Genomic DNA, 15,089 nt, shown 5'->3' with positions numbered 1-15,089 from the left:
ATGAGATCAGACATAATATCACCATAATCATTTTAGTGCATGTAATTTGTAAACATTTCAACTGTATTCAATTCTTTCTTTCTTCTCTTTCTTGTGATGTAAGTGTCGAGGCGGTGCGTTAAATCCCTGATGAAGCTTTAGCATAATTATAGATTCAACTGAAAGACATTGTATTCCATTGACCCCATTTCAGACGTTACCAGGGTGTGTTTGACAGGTCATTACAAGCATTTCCGCGGTCGTAATGTTAACAAATAAAAAAGACAGGCACAAGCAAAGTATGAAACAGTCGCTGGAGTAAAATGAAATCAATCGATTCAGCAAGATTTAAGTTACAAGTGTATTTTGCGTTCCTCTACCACAGGAAATAGATGGCTGAAAAAGACAGATCCTCGGGTGTAACATGAGCTGCTAGTTATATAAAGGAGAGCCACTGTAAACTGCACAGGAGTGTCAATCAGATTGACAGTAATACAACTTTTCACATTGAAGATCAGATCTGTTACCTATTGTCTTATGCTGGTGTATGTTAATGTGTATGTGTAAACTCACAGATAGAGAAGAGGCAGCTGGAAGAGTCTTTGGAAGAAATCAAGGAGCAGGAGGAGGAGATGTCACGTGCCAACCGTGCTCTGACCACGCGGTTAGAGGATGTACAGGTAAGATTGACCAGGCTTTGACCACATGGTTAGAGGATGTACAGGTAAGATTGACCAGGCTTTGACCACATGGTTAGGGGATGTAGAGCTAAGATTGACCAGGCTCTGACCACGCGGTTAGAGGATGTACAGGTAAGATTGACCAGGCTTTGACCACATGGTTAGAGGATGTACAGGTAAGATTGACCAGGCTCTGACCACATGGTTAGGGGATGTAAAGGTCAGATTGACCAGGCTCTGACCACATGGTTAGAGGATGTACGGGTAAGATTGACCAGGCTTTGACCACATGGTTAGAGGATGTACAGGTAAGATTGACCAGGCTCTGACCACACGGTTAGAGGATGTACATGTAAGATTGACCAGGGTTTGACCACATGGTTAGAGGATGTACAGGTAAGATTGACCAGGCTTTGACCACATGTTTAGAGGATGTACAGGTAAGATTGACCAGGCTTTGACCACATGGTTAGAGGATGTAGAGCTAAGATTGACCAGGCTCTGACCACGCGGTTAGAGGATGTACAGGTAAGATTGACCAGGCTTTGACCACATGGTTAGAGGATGTACAGGTAAGATTGACCAGGCTCTGACCACATGGTTAGAGGATGTACAGGTAAGATTGACCAGGCTTTGACCACATGGTTAGAGGATGTACAGCTAAGATTGACCAGGCTCTGACCACATGGTTAGAGGATGTACAGGTAAGATTGACCAGGCTTTGACCACATGGTTAGAGGATGTACAGCTAAGATTGACCAGGCTCTGACCACATGGTTAGAGGATGTACAGGTAAGATTGACCAGGCTCTGACCACGCGGTTAGAGGATGTACAGGTAAGATTGACCAGGCTTTGACCACATGGTTAGAGGATGTACAGCTAAGATTGACCAGGCTTTGACCACATGGTTAGAGGATGTACAGGTAAGATTGACCAGGCTCTGACCACATGGTTAGAGGATGTACAGGTAAGATTGACCAGGCTCTGACCACATGGTTAGAGGATGTACAGGTAAGATTGACCAGGCTCTGACCACGCGGTTAGAGGATGTACAGGTAAGATTGACCAGGCTTTGACCACATGGTTAGAGGATGTACAGGTAAGATTGACCAGGCTCTGACCACATGGTTAGAGGATGTACAGGTAAGATTGACCAGGCTCTGACCACACGGTTAGAGGATGTACAGGTAAGATTGACCAGGCTTTGACCACGCGGTTAGAGGATGTAGAGCTAAGATTGACCAGGCTCTGACCACGCGGTTAGAGGATGTACAGGTAAGATTGACCAGGCTTTGACCACATGGTTAGAGGATGTACAGGTAAGATTGACCAGGCTTTGACCACATGGTTAGAGGATGTAAAGGTCAGATTGACCAGGCTCTGACCACATGGTTAGAGGATGTAAAGGTCAGATTGACCAGGCTCTGACCACATGGTTAGAGGATGTACGGGTAAGATTGACCAGGCTTTGACCACATGGTTAGAGGATGTACAGCTAAGATTGACCAGGCTTTGACCACAAGCTCGGGATAATTTACTGGTGAGAATAATAAAGCATAAGTGCCGGTCCTCTTTACCATTCTGACCCATCTTTCTAAACTCTTTCTGTTACAGAGGAACTTGACCAAGCTGAACCATGACCACAGAGAGCTGGAGGAGAGGCTGAAGGAGGAGAGGAGTCAAAAAGAACAGTTCAAGAACACTAAGAATGAGATAGAGGACGAGAGGAGTCTGCTGGACCGCACAGTGGAGAAACTACAGAGGGAGGTGAGTGGACCAACTAAAGGCCTTCGGGCATCCTTGTTTTAGTCAATCAAATATCACACCACATGCATGTGTCAATGTGTGCATGCATGTCTGTTTGTTAGCAAGGCTAACTATACCTTCTCCCTCTCTCCCTTTAGATGAGTGAGATCGTGGAGGCCTCTCAGTCGTCCACCCAGGAGCTGCAGGAGCAGATAGACGTGTACAAGGAGAAGAACCGTCGGGAGCTGGCTGAGCTTCAGAGGCAGCTGAGGGAACGGGGTGTGGAGCTGGACAAGTCCCGTCTGGCTGCTAAGTCCCTACAGGAGGAGGTGGGTTGGCCAGTACTCCCCATGACAATGGAGGATGAGCCATTGTCCTGACTCAGTGTGTTGTAAACCCCCACTCAGGGTCTGTACAGTGAGGTCATGGCTTTGGAATGTGTCCTCTCCCCTCTTATACTTCCCCTTTTCCCTGAACTGGACCAGAAGGTCACAGCTGTAGATGCCTGGTGGCCTGGTGGTATTACAGAGTTAAAGAGGTTAGATAATGTATATTTTCATAGATATCTGTGGTTTAGCATGAAGAGTTGGAGCTGTGGAGGGTGGTAAAATAAATCTGAGTCATTGTTTTTCTATTGGTGAAGCATCAGAATGTTTTAGCAATCTAGAACTTCAGACACTAGGATGAATTTATGAACCTCTTTTAATTGAACAATATCAAATATTAGCTGTGACTATCTTACATTACATCCATTGTTCTCATACATTAAGGGAGTTGTAGCTAGGTAGGCTTATGGAATTTGGATTGAGCCTCTGTTAAGTTCTTCATGGCATTTTGCCTCATTTAGGATTTCTCCAGCTAATATTTTTCCAATTACTGTGGTTCATTTTCACAATCTAGCTATAACTCCTTAGTAGCTGTGATCTGCACCACATAATGTTGTTATAACCCAGGGCCACTGCTCATTGGGTATGGTTTGACCTACTAAACACTTTGGAATTTTTGGAATGTTTTTGCTGAATATGGGATAAGCATTGTTTATTTGATCTAATAATGTCCTCCCTCATCGTGTGTCTGAGTTACTAACCCCTGCAGAATGTCATTAAAGAAAACCTACTTCCTACAGTAGGCTAAAGACAGGTGGCCAGACTCAGTCCAACACAGTTCAAACACCATTGGAATTGTGAGCCATAACATGCTCACTTTTTCCATAGAAATGTGTCCGTTTTACAGAAGAGAGAGGACTTGCTGCTAATGGTTCATCTTTGTGTTGTAGTCTACCCAGTGTAATGTATATGCACAGATGGGATAGGCTGATGTATCTTTGTCCAGCTGGTCTACAGGAAGAGGGGGATGGAGTGTCATTGTTGTGAGAGCAGGAATGACTGACCCCACATCCTCCTCCGGACTGACACACTCCTCTAAAGCCTGGTGATGAGGTCACTGTTTCATCTGCTTCAGATTTCCAGTCTGTCCCAACCCCCGACATCCATCTTATAAGCACATTGAGACCTGCTAAAGACAAGTGTATTTTCTTCTTTCATCTTCTTCACTCACCAGGCTAGTGTTTGTGAAAGTTTCTCTTAAGTCACTATTGTTAAAGGAACAGATGGCATCTTGTGGCCACTGCTGAAATTGCATTGCTAAAGCATGCATGACAGGTATGGATGTTACTGTAACAGTATGACACATGTGTGGTTTATTGTTCGCTGTGGTGTACTGGTAAATCAGTAGGAGGCATTCACAAAACTTGTTTTCCATTCCCATTCTGTTTTAAAAGTATGTGTGGTGTGTGTCCTGCAGCTGAGCCATGTGGAGGAAGACCTGAGGCAGTGTAAGAGGGAGAGGGATGATTCGGTGCTCAAGGAGAAGGCCCTGGAGCAGAAAGTCTATGACTTGGAGGTGGAGGCAGAGACCAAAGCCCACTCAAAGGATGACAAAATCCGACAGGTCAAACTCATGGAGGTATATCTTAATTATTCATTTCACTTTGTCTCTAAACTATACATGTGTTCATGGAGACTTTTTGGGCTGTATTAATTGGTTATCTTTGAGTCTTCAGTCAGTGTATGCTAGTCCTTCCATTTAGTCTGTTTGTTTGTACTCCAGTCCTGAGAAAGGAACAGTTCCCAGCTAGCACATAACGTTCTGAGAACCATATGTTTCTTAGAGCTTGGTGAGAGCAGCGTTGTCCTATGGTTATTTTGCATACAACAACTTTCTGGGAATGGTGCAAGATAGTTACTTGGTTTTAGAATATTCCTGGCATATTTAAGGAATTTGACAAAATAAAATTTTCTTGGTATTTCATTACTTGAACAGAATGTTTCCTAAAAGTTCAAACATGGTTACATTCAATAAAAATGTTTGTAATGTTCTAAGAACATTCTCCAACTGGTTTGACATTGGGCATGTTCTTAAATAGTTCAAGAACAGTACTTGTTGAGTGGACTAATTCCATGGATAGAGAACATAAGATTGTAGTTTGAGAGATAAGGAGCATGTTATTATGCACATCTGGTTAAAATGGTGTGCACGTGTTCAGTGTGTGATATTGGAAATATGGATCTGATTGGATGTGCCTAGTTTAATTGGCAGGCCCTCATTGGTTGTTGGCCAGGGTATTCAAGTGTGCAACCTTTGAGCGGGTGCAGATGAACTCAGCTTGGAACCGGCTATGTTGTCTCCGCTGTCATGTTAGAAATAAACCGTCTTCATGATGTTAATGTTACTGTCAAGTTTCTCTTTGCAATAACTAAAAATAATCTGCTTCCTTTAACCGGGGATGCAACAGATTGGCGACAAGGTACGAGTTTGTCTGGAGGAGAACAAGAGCGAGCAAGAAAGTGCAAGCTCCGTCGAGACAGTCTGTGTAGAAAAGCTAGCACCGACGATGATGCTCGGCAAGGCCGAGGATTTTCACTGAGGAAAGTGTCGAACAGATTTGAAGTTAATGGGCTCAAGTACGAGGAGAAGTCAAAAGCCATTTTTCTTATTGTTGGCAGAAAGTCTCACAATTTGTTAATGGACTTGTGCTCCACAGAAACCAAGTGAAAAAAAAAATGATTGTCGGTCACACTTGAAAAGTCACTACGTACCGAGGACAAATTTAATTACTGAAAGATGAAAGTTTTAGTCAAGGAGTCAACTCAAGGGAGAGTCTATTAGTGAGTACTTGGCTAGTTTAAGAAAAGCATTAGCCATGTGTAAATTTGGTCAGTTTGAGTCATTACGTGATAGATGTGTGCGGTGTTAAAAGTGCAGAGCTGAGAAACTGTTTACTAAACGTAGATCACACAAAATACTTTTGAATTAAAGAAAGTGCACAGCAGTTCTCACAAAATACTTTTAAAGCAAATGCAGTCGTGAAGAAAAACAGGTAAACCATGTTACCATTGCGCGGGAAAAGGGCACAAGCCAAATGAGTGCCGCTACAAGAATTGAGTGTCGGGAGTGCAAGAAGAACACATAGCCAGGGCCTGTCGGGAGTGCAAGAAGAACACATAGCCAGGGCCTGTCGGGAGTGCAAGAAGAACACATAGCCAGGGCCTGTCGGGAGTGCAAGAAGAACACATAGCCAGGGCATGTCGGGAGTGTCAAGTGAGAAAAAAAAAGACGAAGCGAACTAAATGGAAAAAGCACCTGGATGCTACGGAGAGAGAGGCCTCCTTACTTAGAGTGCAGGAAGACTAGAGGCGCAACGATGATCAGCACCAGGGCAACGAACACCAGTGAGAGAGAGGCAAGAACGTCATTGCAACAGAGATGAGCATTACAACTCACATGAGCCAGACATCTGATAAAGGGACATCAGCTGTTTGCCACTGACTGAGTTGGGTAACGTAAAAGGAATTGAACTGTTTGCATTAAATACAGGTAAAGACATTACTAAACCGTACTGTGTATGTAAGGGTAGATGTGAGACCCAAAATGGAAGTTGATACAGGTGCAGCAGTTTCTATGATAGAGGTTGTATAACCGCAGGTTCAAGAAGGTGAAATTGAGCCCTGCTGTTACATACACCTTTGAGGGAACGCAACACCCGGCTACAACTCAACTTCCCGTGGAGTGGAGAAAAAAGGTACGTGATTGTAGGTGCGGATGACAGAGGCAGAGAATATTACCGTTTACAAGGAATTTATTCTTCCTTCACACGGTAAGGTGGGGAAAAGGGTCTGGATGGAACCAAAGAAAAGTTCAACTTCCCTTTCCTACCTTACCTGCCTACCCACTGGTTACCTATTCTTAGCACCACCTGGCGCACTAACCAAAATACGTGCTTCACGGTTGGGATTGTGTTCCTTGGCTTGCAAGCCTCCCTCTTTTCCCTCCAAACATAACGATGGTCATTATGGCCAAACAGTTCTATTTTTGTTTCATCAGACCATAGGACATTTCTCCAAAAAGTATGATCTTTGTCCCCATGTGCAGTTGCAAACTGTAGTCTGGCTTTTTTATGGCGGTTTTGGAGCAGTGGCTTCTTCCTTACTGAGCGGCCTTTCAGGTTATGTCGATATAGGACTTGTTTTACTGTGGATATAGATACTTTTGTACCTGTTTCCTCCAGCATCTTCACAAGGTCCTTTGCTGTTGTTCTGCGATTCTGGGATTGATTCGCACTCTCTAGGAGACAGAACGCATCTCCTTCCTGAGCGGTATGACGGCTGCGTGGTCCCATGGTGTTCATACTTGTGTACTATTGTTTGTACAGATGAACGTGGTACCTTCAGGCGTTTGGAAATTGCTCCCAAGGATGAACCAGACTTGTGGAGGTCTTGGCTGTTTTCATTTGATTTTCCCATGATGTCAAGCAAAGAGGCACTGAGTTTGAAGGTAGGCCTTGAAATACATCCACAGGTACAGCTCCAATTGACTCAAATTATGTCAATTAGCCTATCAGAAGCTTCTAAAGCCATGGCATCATTTTATGGAATTTTACAAGCTGTTTAAAGGCACAGTCAACTTAGTGTATGTAAACTTCTGACCCACTGGAATTGTGATACAGTGAATTATAAGTGAAATAATCTGTCTGTAAACAATTGTTGGAAACATTTCTTGTGTCATGCACAAGCAGATGACCTAACCGACTTGCCAAAACTATAGTGTGTTAACAAGAAATGTGTGGAGTTGTTGAAAAACGAGTTTTAATGACTCCAACCTAAGTGTATGTAAACTTCTGACTTCAACTGTACAAACACACAACAACACGGAAACTGGGGAACATAACACCTGCAAACTTTGTGTTTAAAAACGTACAGTAAAGAGTCACAAGTTCTAAGAGGGAAAATCTCTGCACTTAGAGAAGCTGTTGAAAAACAGCTTGTCAAATTGGAGTCAGAAGGGGTCCTTACTCTAGTTAACTACAGTGAATGGGCAGCTCCAATTGTGTGTATACTGAAAACAGACAATACAGGTAACTATCAATCCATGGCTGGAAGTAGATCAGTATCCGTTACCAAAAACGCAGGACTCGTTCACCAAGCTGACGGGGTGAGAAGTTCACAAAGCTGGATTTGTCACAGGCATACCATCCAGTACAACTAGAGGAGAGCTCTCGTACTTCCGGCACCGACAGAGATGGCCGCCTCGCTTCGCGTTCCTAGGAAACTATGCAGTGTTTAGTTTTTTTACGTGTTATTTCTTACGTTAGTACCCCAGGTCATCTTAGGTTTCATTACATACAGTCGAGAAGAACTACTGAATATAAGATCAGCGTCAACTCACCATCAGTACGACCAAGAATATGTTTTTCGCGACGCGGATCCTGTGTTCTGCCTTTCACCCAGGACAACGGAATGGATACCATGCAGCGACCCAGAAAAACGACTCAGAAAAAGAGGGAAACGAGGCGGTCTTCTGGTCAGACTCCGGAGACGGGCACATCGTGCACCACTCCCTAGCATTCTTCTCGCCAATGTCCAGTCTCTTGACAACAAGGTTGATGAAATCCGAGCAAGGGTAGCATTCCAGAGGGACATCAGAGACTGTAACGTTCTTTGCTTCACGGAAACATGGCTCACTGGAGAGACGCTATCGGAGGCGGTGCAGCCAGCGGGTTTCTCCACGCATCGCGCCGACAGAAACAAACATCTTTCTGGTAAGAAGAGGGGCGGGGGCGTATGCCTTATGGCTAACGAGACATGGTGTGATGAAAGAAACATACAGGAACTCAAATCCTTCTGTTCACCTGATTTAGAATTCCTCACAATCAAATGTAGACCGCATTATCTACCAAGAGAATTCTCTTCGATTATAATCACAGCCGTATATATCCCCCCCCAAGCAGACATCGATGGCTCTGAACAAACTTTATTTGACTCTTTGCAAACTGGAATCGATTTATCCAGAGGCTGCATTCATTGTAGCTGGGGATTTTAACAAGGCTAATCTGAAAACAAGACTCCCTAAATTTTATCAGCATATCGATTGCGCAACCAGGGGTGGAAAAACCTTGGATCATTGTTACTCTAACTTCCGCGACGCATATAAGGCCCTGCCCCGCCCTCCTTTCGGAAAAGCTGACCACGACTCCATTTTGTTGATCCCTGCCTACAGACAGAAACTAAAACAAGAGGCTCCCACGCTGAAGTCTGTCCAACGCTGGTCCGACCAAGCTGACTCCACACTCCAAGACTGCTTACATCACGTGGACTGGGACATGTTTCGTATTGCGTCAGATAACAATATTGACGAACACGCTGATTCGGTGTGCGAGTTCATTAGAACGTGCGTTGAAGATGTCGTTCCCATAGCAACGATTAAAACATTCCCTAACCAGAAACCGTGGATTGATGGCAGCATTCGCGTGAAACTGAAAGCGCGAACCATTGCTTTTAATCAGGGCAAGGTGACTGGTAACATGACCGAATACAAACAGTGCAGCTATTCCCTCCGCAAGGCTATCAAACAAGCTAAGCGTCAGTACAGAGACAGTAGAATCTCAATTCAACGGCTCAGACACAAGAGGCATGTGGCAGGGTCTACAGTTAATCACGGACTACAAGAAGAAATCCAGCCCAGTCACGGACCAGGATGTCCTGCTCCCAGGCAGACTAAATAACTTTTTTGCCCGCTTTGAGGACAATACAGTGCCACTGACACGGCCTGCAACGAAAACATGCGGACTCTCCTTCACTGCAGCCGAGGTGAGTAAGACATTTAAACGTGTTAACCCTCGCAAGGCTGCAGGCCCAGACGGCATCCCCAGCCGCGCCCTCAGAGCATGCGCAGACCAGCTGGCCGGTGTGTTTACGGACATATTCAATCAATCCCTATACCAGTCTGCTGTTCCCACATGCTTCAAGAGGGCCACCATTGTTCCTGTTCCCAAGAAAGCTAAGGTAACTGAGCTAAACGTAAACTGAGCCCCGTAGCACTCACTTCCGTCATCATGAAGTGCTTTGAGAGACTAGTCAAGGACCATATCACCTCCACCCTACGCGACACCCTAGACCCACTCCAATTTTCTTACCGCCCAAATAAGTCCACAGACGATGCAATCTCAACCACACTACACACTGCCCTAACCCATCTGGACAAGAGGAATACCTATGTGAGAATGCTGCTCATCGACTACAGCTCGGCATTCAACACCATAGTACCCTCCAACCCTGGGTCTCGACCCCACCCTGTGCAACTGGGTACTGGACTTCCTGACGGGCCGCCCCCAGGTGGTGGGGGTAGGCAACAACATCTCCACCCCGCTGATCCTCAACACTGGGGCCCCACAAGGGTGCGTTCTGAGCCCTCTCCTGTACTCCCTGTTCACCCACGACTGCGTGGCCACGCACGCCTCCAACTCAATCATCAAGTTTGCGGACGACACAACAGTGGTAGGCTTGATTACCAACAACGACGAGATGGCCTACAGGGAGGAGGTGAGGGCCCTCGGAGTGTGGTGTCAGGAAAATAACCTCACACTCAACGTCAACAAAACTAAGGAGATGATTGTGGACTTCAGGAAACAGCAGAGGGAACACCCCCCTATCCACATCGATGGAACAGTAGTGGAGAGGGTAGCAAGTTTTAAGTTCCTCGGCATACACATCACAGACAAACTGAATTGGTCCACTCACACAGACAGCATCGTGAAGAAGGCGCAGCAGCGCCTCTTCAACCTCAGGAGGCTGAAGAAATTCGGTTTGTCACTAAAAGCACTCACAAACTTCTACAGATGCACAATCGAGAGCATCCTGGCGGGCTGTATCACCGCCTGGTACGGCAACTGCTCCGCCCACAACCGTAAGGCTCTCCAGAGGGTAGTGAGGTCTGCACAACGCATCACCGGGGGCAAACTACCTGCCCTCCAGGACACCTACACCACCCGATGTTACAGGAAGGCCATAAAGATCATCAAGGACATCAACCACCCGAGCCACTGCCTGTTCACCCCGCTATCATCCAGAAGGCGAGGTCAGTACAGGTGCATCAAAGCTGGGACCGAGAGACTGAAAAACAGCTTCTATCTCAAGGCCATCAGACTGTTAAACAGCCACCACTAACATTGAGTGGCTGCTGCCAACACACTGACACTGACACTGACTCAACTCCAGCCACTTTAATAATGGGAATTGATGGGAAATGATGTAAATATATCACTAGCCACTTTAAACAATGCTACCTTATATAATGTTACTTACCCTACATTATTCATCTCATATGCATACGTATATACTGTACTCTATATCATCGACTGCATCCTTATGTAATACATGTATCACTAGCCACTTTAACTATGCCACTTTGTTTACATACTCACCTCATGTATATACTGTACTCAATACCATCTACTGTATCCTGCCTATGCTGCTCTGTACCATCACTCATTCATATATCCTTATGTACATATTCTTTATCCCCTTACACTGTGTATAAGACAGTAGTTTTGGAATTGTTAGTTAGATTACTTGTTGGTTATTACTGCATTGTCGGAACTAGAAGCACAAGCATTTCGCTACACTCGCATTAACATCTGCTAACCATGTGTATGTGACAAATACAATTTGATTTGATTTGATTTGAAGCACTATCTCACCATGAATATGCATAAGGGGTTGTTTAAGGTCAACAGGCTTCCTTATGGTGTTGCCTGTGCTCCAGCTATTTTTCAGAAAATAATGGATCTGATCCTACAAGGTATAAATGGGGTAATCTACTATCTTGATGATATACTTATCACATGGCGTAACACAGTAGAGCACATGAGAAATCTTGAAGAAGTGCTAAAAAGACTGAAATCTGAAGGTTAAAAGATTATTTCTTCCCGAACAGCATAGCCTATCTAGGTCATGTGATAGATGCAGAGGGGATGCACCTCATGAAACAGACAACTGAAGCTATTAGGCTCCCATTCCTACAAACACCACTGAGCTCAGGTCTTTTATTTTGTTACTTAACTATTAGGGAAAATTAATTCAAAATCTGTCTACCATAATTAAGGCTGTGACCGCTCAACTGCAGAAAGGTGTCAAATGGGAATGGTCACAGAAAAGCCAAAGTACTTTTGAGGAAGCTAAGAGACATCTAAACTCAGGGTTTTAAACACTGTTTCCCATGCTTGTTCAATGAACCATAAAACATTTATGAACATGCGCCTGTGGAACGTTCATTAAGACACTAACAGCTTACAGATGGTAGGCAATTAAAGTCACAGTTATGAAAACTTTGGACACTGAAGAGGCCTTTCTAAAAACACCAAAAGAAAGACGCCCAGGGTCCCTGCTCATCTGCGTGAATATGCCTTAGGCATGCTGCAAGGAGGCATGAGGACTGCAGATGTGGCCAGGGCAATAAATTGCAATGTCTGTACTGTGAGATGCCTAAGACAGCACTAATGGGAGACAGGATGGACAGCTGATCGTCCTCGCAGTGGCAGACCACGTGTAACCACACCGGCACAGGATCGGTACATCCGAACATCACACCTGCGGGACAGGTACAGGATGGCAACAACAACTGCCCGAGTTACACCAGGAACGCACAATCCCTCCATCAGTGCTCAGATTGTCTGCAATAGGCTGAGAGAGGCTGAGACTGAGGGCTTGTAGGCCTGTTGTAAGGCAGGTCCTCACCAGACATCACCGGCAACAACGTCGCCTATGGGCACAAACCCACCGTCGCTGGACAGGACTGTCAAAAAGTGCTCTTCACTGACGAGTCGCGGTTTTGTCTCACCAGGGGTGATGGTCGGATTTGCGTTTATTGTCGAAGGAATGAGCGTTACACCAAGGCCTGTACTCTGGAGTGGGGTCGATTTGGAGGTGGAGGGTCCGTCATGGTCTGGGGCGGTGTGTCACAGCATCATCTGACTGAGCTTGTTGTCATTGCAGGCAATCTCAACGCTGTGCATTACAGGGAAGACATCCTCCTCCCTTGTGTGGTACCCTTCCTGCAGGCTCATTCTGACATGACCCTCCAGCATGACAATGCCACCAGCCATACTGCTCGTTCTGTGCGTGATTTCCTGCAAGTCAGGAATGTCAGTGTTCTGCCATGGCCAGCGAAGAGCCCGGATCTTAATCCCATTGAGCACGTCTGGGACCTGTTGGATCGGAGGGTGAGGGCCATTCCCACCAGAAATGTCCGGGAACTTGCATGTGCCTTGGTGGAAGGGTGGGTTAACATCTCACAGCAAGAATTGGCATATCTGGTGCAGTCCATGAGGAGATGCACTGCAGTACTTAATGCAGCTGGTGGCCACACCAGATACTGACTGTTACTTTTGATTTTGACCTCCCCTTTGTTCAGGGACACATTATTCAATTTCTGTTAGTTGCATGTCTGTGGAACTTGTTCAGTTTATGTCTCAGTTGTTGAATCTTGTTATGTTCATACAAATATTTACACATGTTAAGTTTGCTGAAAATAAACGCAGTTGACAGTGAGAGGATGTTTCTTTTTTTGCTGAGTTTACTTACTAGCCAGGTGTTAGCTCACTACAACCCGGAGCTACAGCTCATACTAGCCTGTAATGCTTCAGCGGTAGGTGTAGGTGCTGTGATTTCTCACTAAATGAAGGATGGTTCTGAGCAACCTATAGCAATTGCCTCTAGGATGCTTCCCAAACAGAAAGGAACTATTCTCAAATAGAGAAAGTAGCAATAGGACTGGTGTTTGGAGTTTCATGAAATGTCATGAGTATCTGTATGGTAGGAAATGTACCATGCTGACAGACCATAAGCCTCTTCTTATGATTCTTGGTCCTAAGACAGGTGTCCCAACACTTGCAGCAGCTAGAATTCAGCGATGGTCTTTTATTTTAGAAACATGGCAGCATGGCAATGCAGATGCGTTGTCCAGACTCCAACTGGGTGATTGTAGGGGTCCTACACCAAATCCAGTGTATAGAGTGAAAATGGTTAAGCAGTATGTATTCTTTGGGGTTTCAGGGTGGTGATTCCACAAAGCCTGCAAAGCAGACTTTTGGCAGAACTACATGAGTGATTGGGGTGTAGTTAAGATGAAATCCTTAGCTAGAAGTCTTCTCTGGTGGCCCACTCTTGATGAAAATATTGAAACTGAAGTAAGTCTCTGTGACATATGCAAGCAGAAGTGTAGCATGCCTGCAAAATTGCCAGTACATGGCAATGGGCATCAGGTCAATGGGAGAGAATTCACTTAGACCTTGCAGAAGACCACAAGCAATTGTTTTTGATTGTTATGGATACTTATGCTAGATGGCCAGAAATTGTACACATGCAGAGTACTACTTCAGCTAAAACTGTTGAGGTACTCAGAAATCTGTTTGCTTCCTATGTTCTGCCCCAGGAAGTAGTCACAGATAATGGCCCACAATTTACTTCCTGTGAAATGAAAACGTACTTAAAATTGAATGGTATCAAGCATACCACGCTACCTGCATATCACCCAGCTTCAAATGGGTTAGCTGAAAGGCTAGTGCAAAATCTTAAGAAGTCGCTAGCTAAGAACAGAGCAGTAGGTGGTATGACGTTACAGTATTGTGTTGCTAACTTCCTATATGGCTACCACAACACACCACATACTAGAACACGCAAAAAGCCAGCAGAGCTGTTCTTAAAGAGACAGGTTCGTACACGACTGTCCCTGATTAAACCATAGTTCTCACCGAGTGAACAGACTGAGGGGTCAGTGGCAAACCACAGAAGGTCAGATCCTTCTCTGTTGTTCAAGAGGTCTTGGTAAAGAATTACAGGGGAGGAGAAATATGGTTGAATGGTGTGATAACTAAGGTTCTGGTTCTTGCTACATACATGGTTAATGTTGAGGGTAACTGTGTGAAAAGACGTGAATCAGATGTTGAACATCAAGCCAAGGAGACAAGGTGATGACAGTTCTGCAACCAACACTAAACAGAAAATAACCACCCACAACTAACAGTGGGAAAACAGGCTACCTAAGTATGGTTCTCAATCAGAGACAACGAAAGACAGCTGTCCCTGATTGAGAACCATACCCGGCCAAAACATAGAAATACAAAACCTAGACATACAAACATAGAATACCCACCCACATCACACCCTGACCAAACAAAAAATAGAAACATATAAAACAATCTACGGTCAGGGCGTGACAAGAGTAAGGTTCACAACTAGTTGAAGTTACAGGGGAGGATCTGTAGTGTTTGAGAGATGTGCATAATAACATGCTGCTTCTGGTTAAAATGGTATGCACATGTTCAGTGCGTGATATTGGAAGAATGTATC

At 44.9% G+C, this 15,089-nt stretch overlaps 1 protein-coding gene across 1 annotated transcript in view; it reads left to right on the top strand.

Moving 5' to 3' along the window:
- Nucleotides 1-15,089, top strand: part of LOC139385227 (cingulin-like protein 1) — a 43,243-nt gene that overhangs the window by 21,693 nt on the left and 6,461 nt on the right. Inside the window, exons 10-13 of the mRNA XM_071130344.1 lie at nucleotides 555-659; nucleotides 2,275-2,427; nucleotides 2,565-2,735; nucleotides 4,210-4,371. Coding sequence (XP_070986445.1) covers nucleotides 555-659; nucleotides 2,275-2,427; nucleotides 2,565-2,735; nucleotides 4,210-4,371 — 591 coding nt within the window. The remainder of the gene's footprint in view (nucleotides 1-554; nucleotides 660-2,274; nucleotides 2,428-2,564; nucleotides 2,736-4,209; nucleotides 4,372-15,089) is intronic.

Source organism: Oncorhynchus clarkii, chromosome 26 (assembly GCF_045791955.1).
Source record: "Oncorhynchus clarkii lewisi isolate Uvic-CL-2024 chromosome 26, UVic_Ocla_1.0, whole genome shotgun sequence".
Lineage (NCBI taxonomy): Eukaryota > Metazoa > Chordata > Actinopteri > Salmoniformes > Salmonidae > Oncorhynchus > Oncorhynchus clarkii.
Note: the sequence above shows the minus strand (reverse complement) of the source record. Positions and strands in the feature narration are given on the sequence as shown.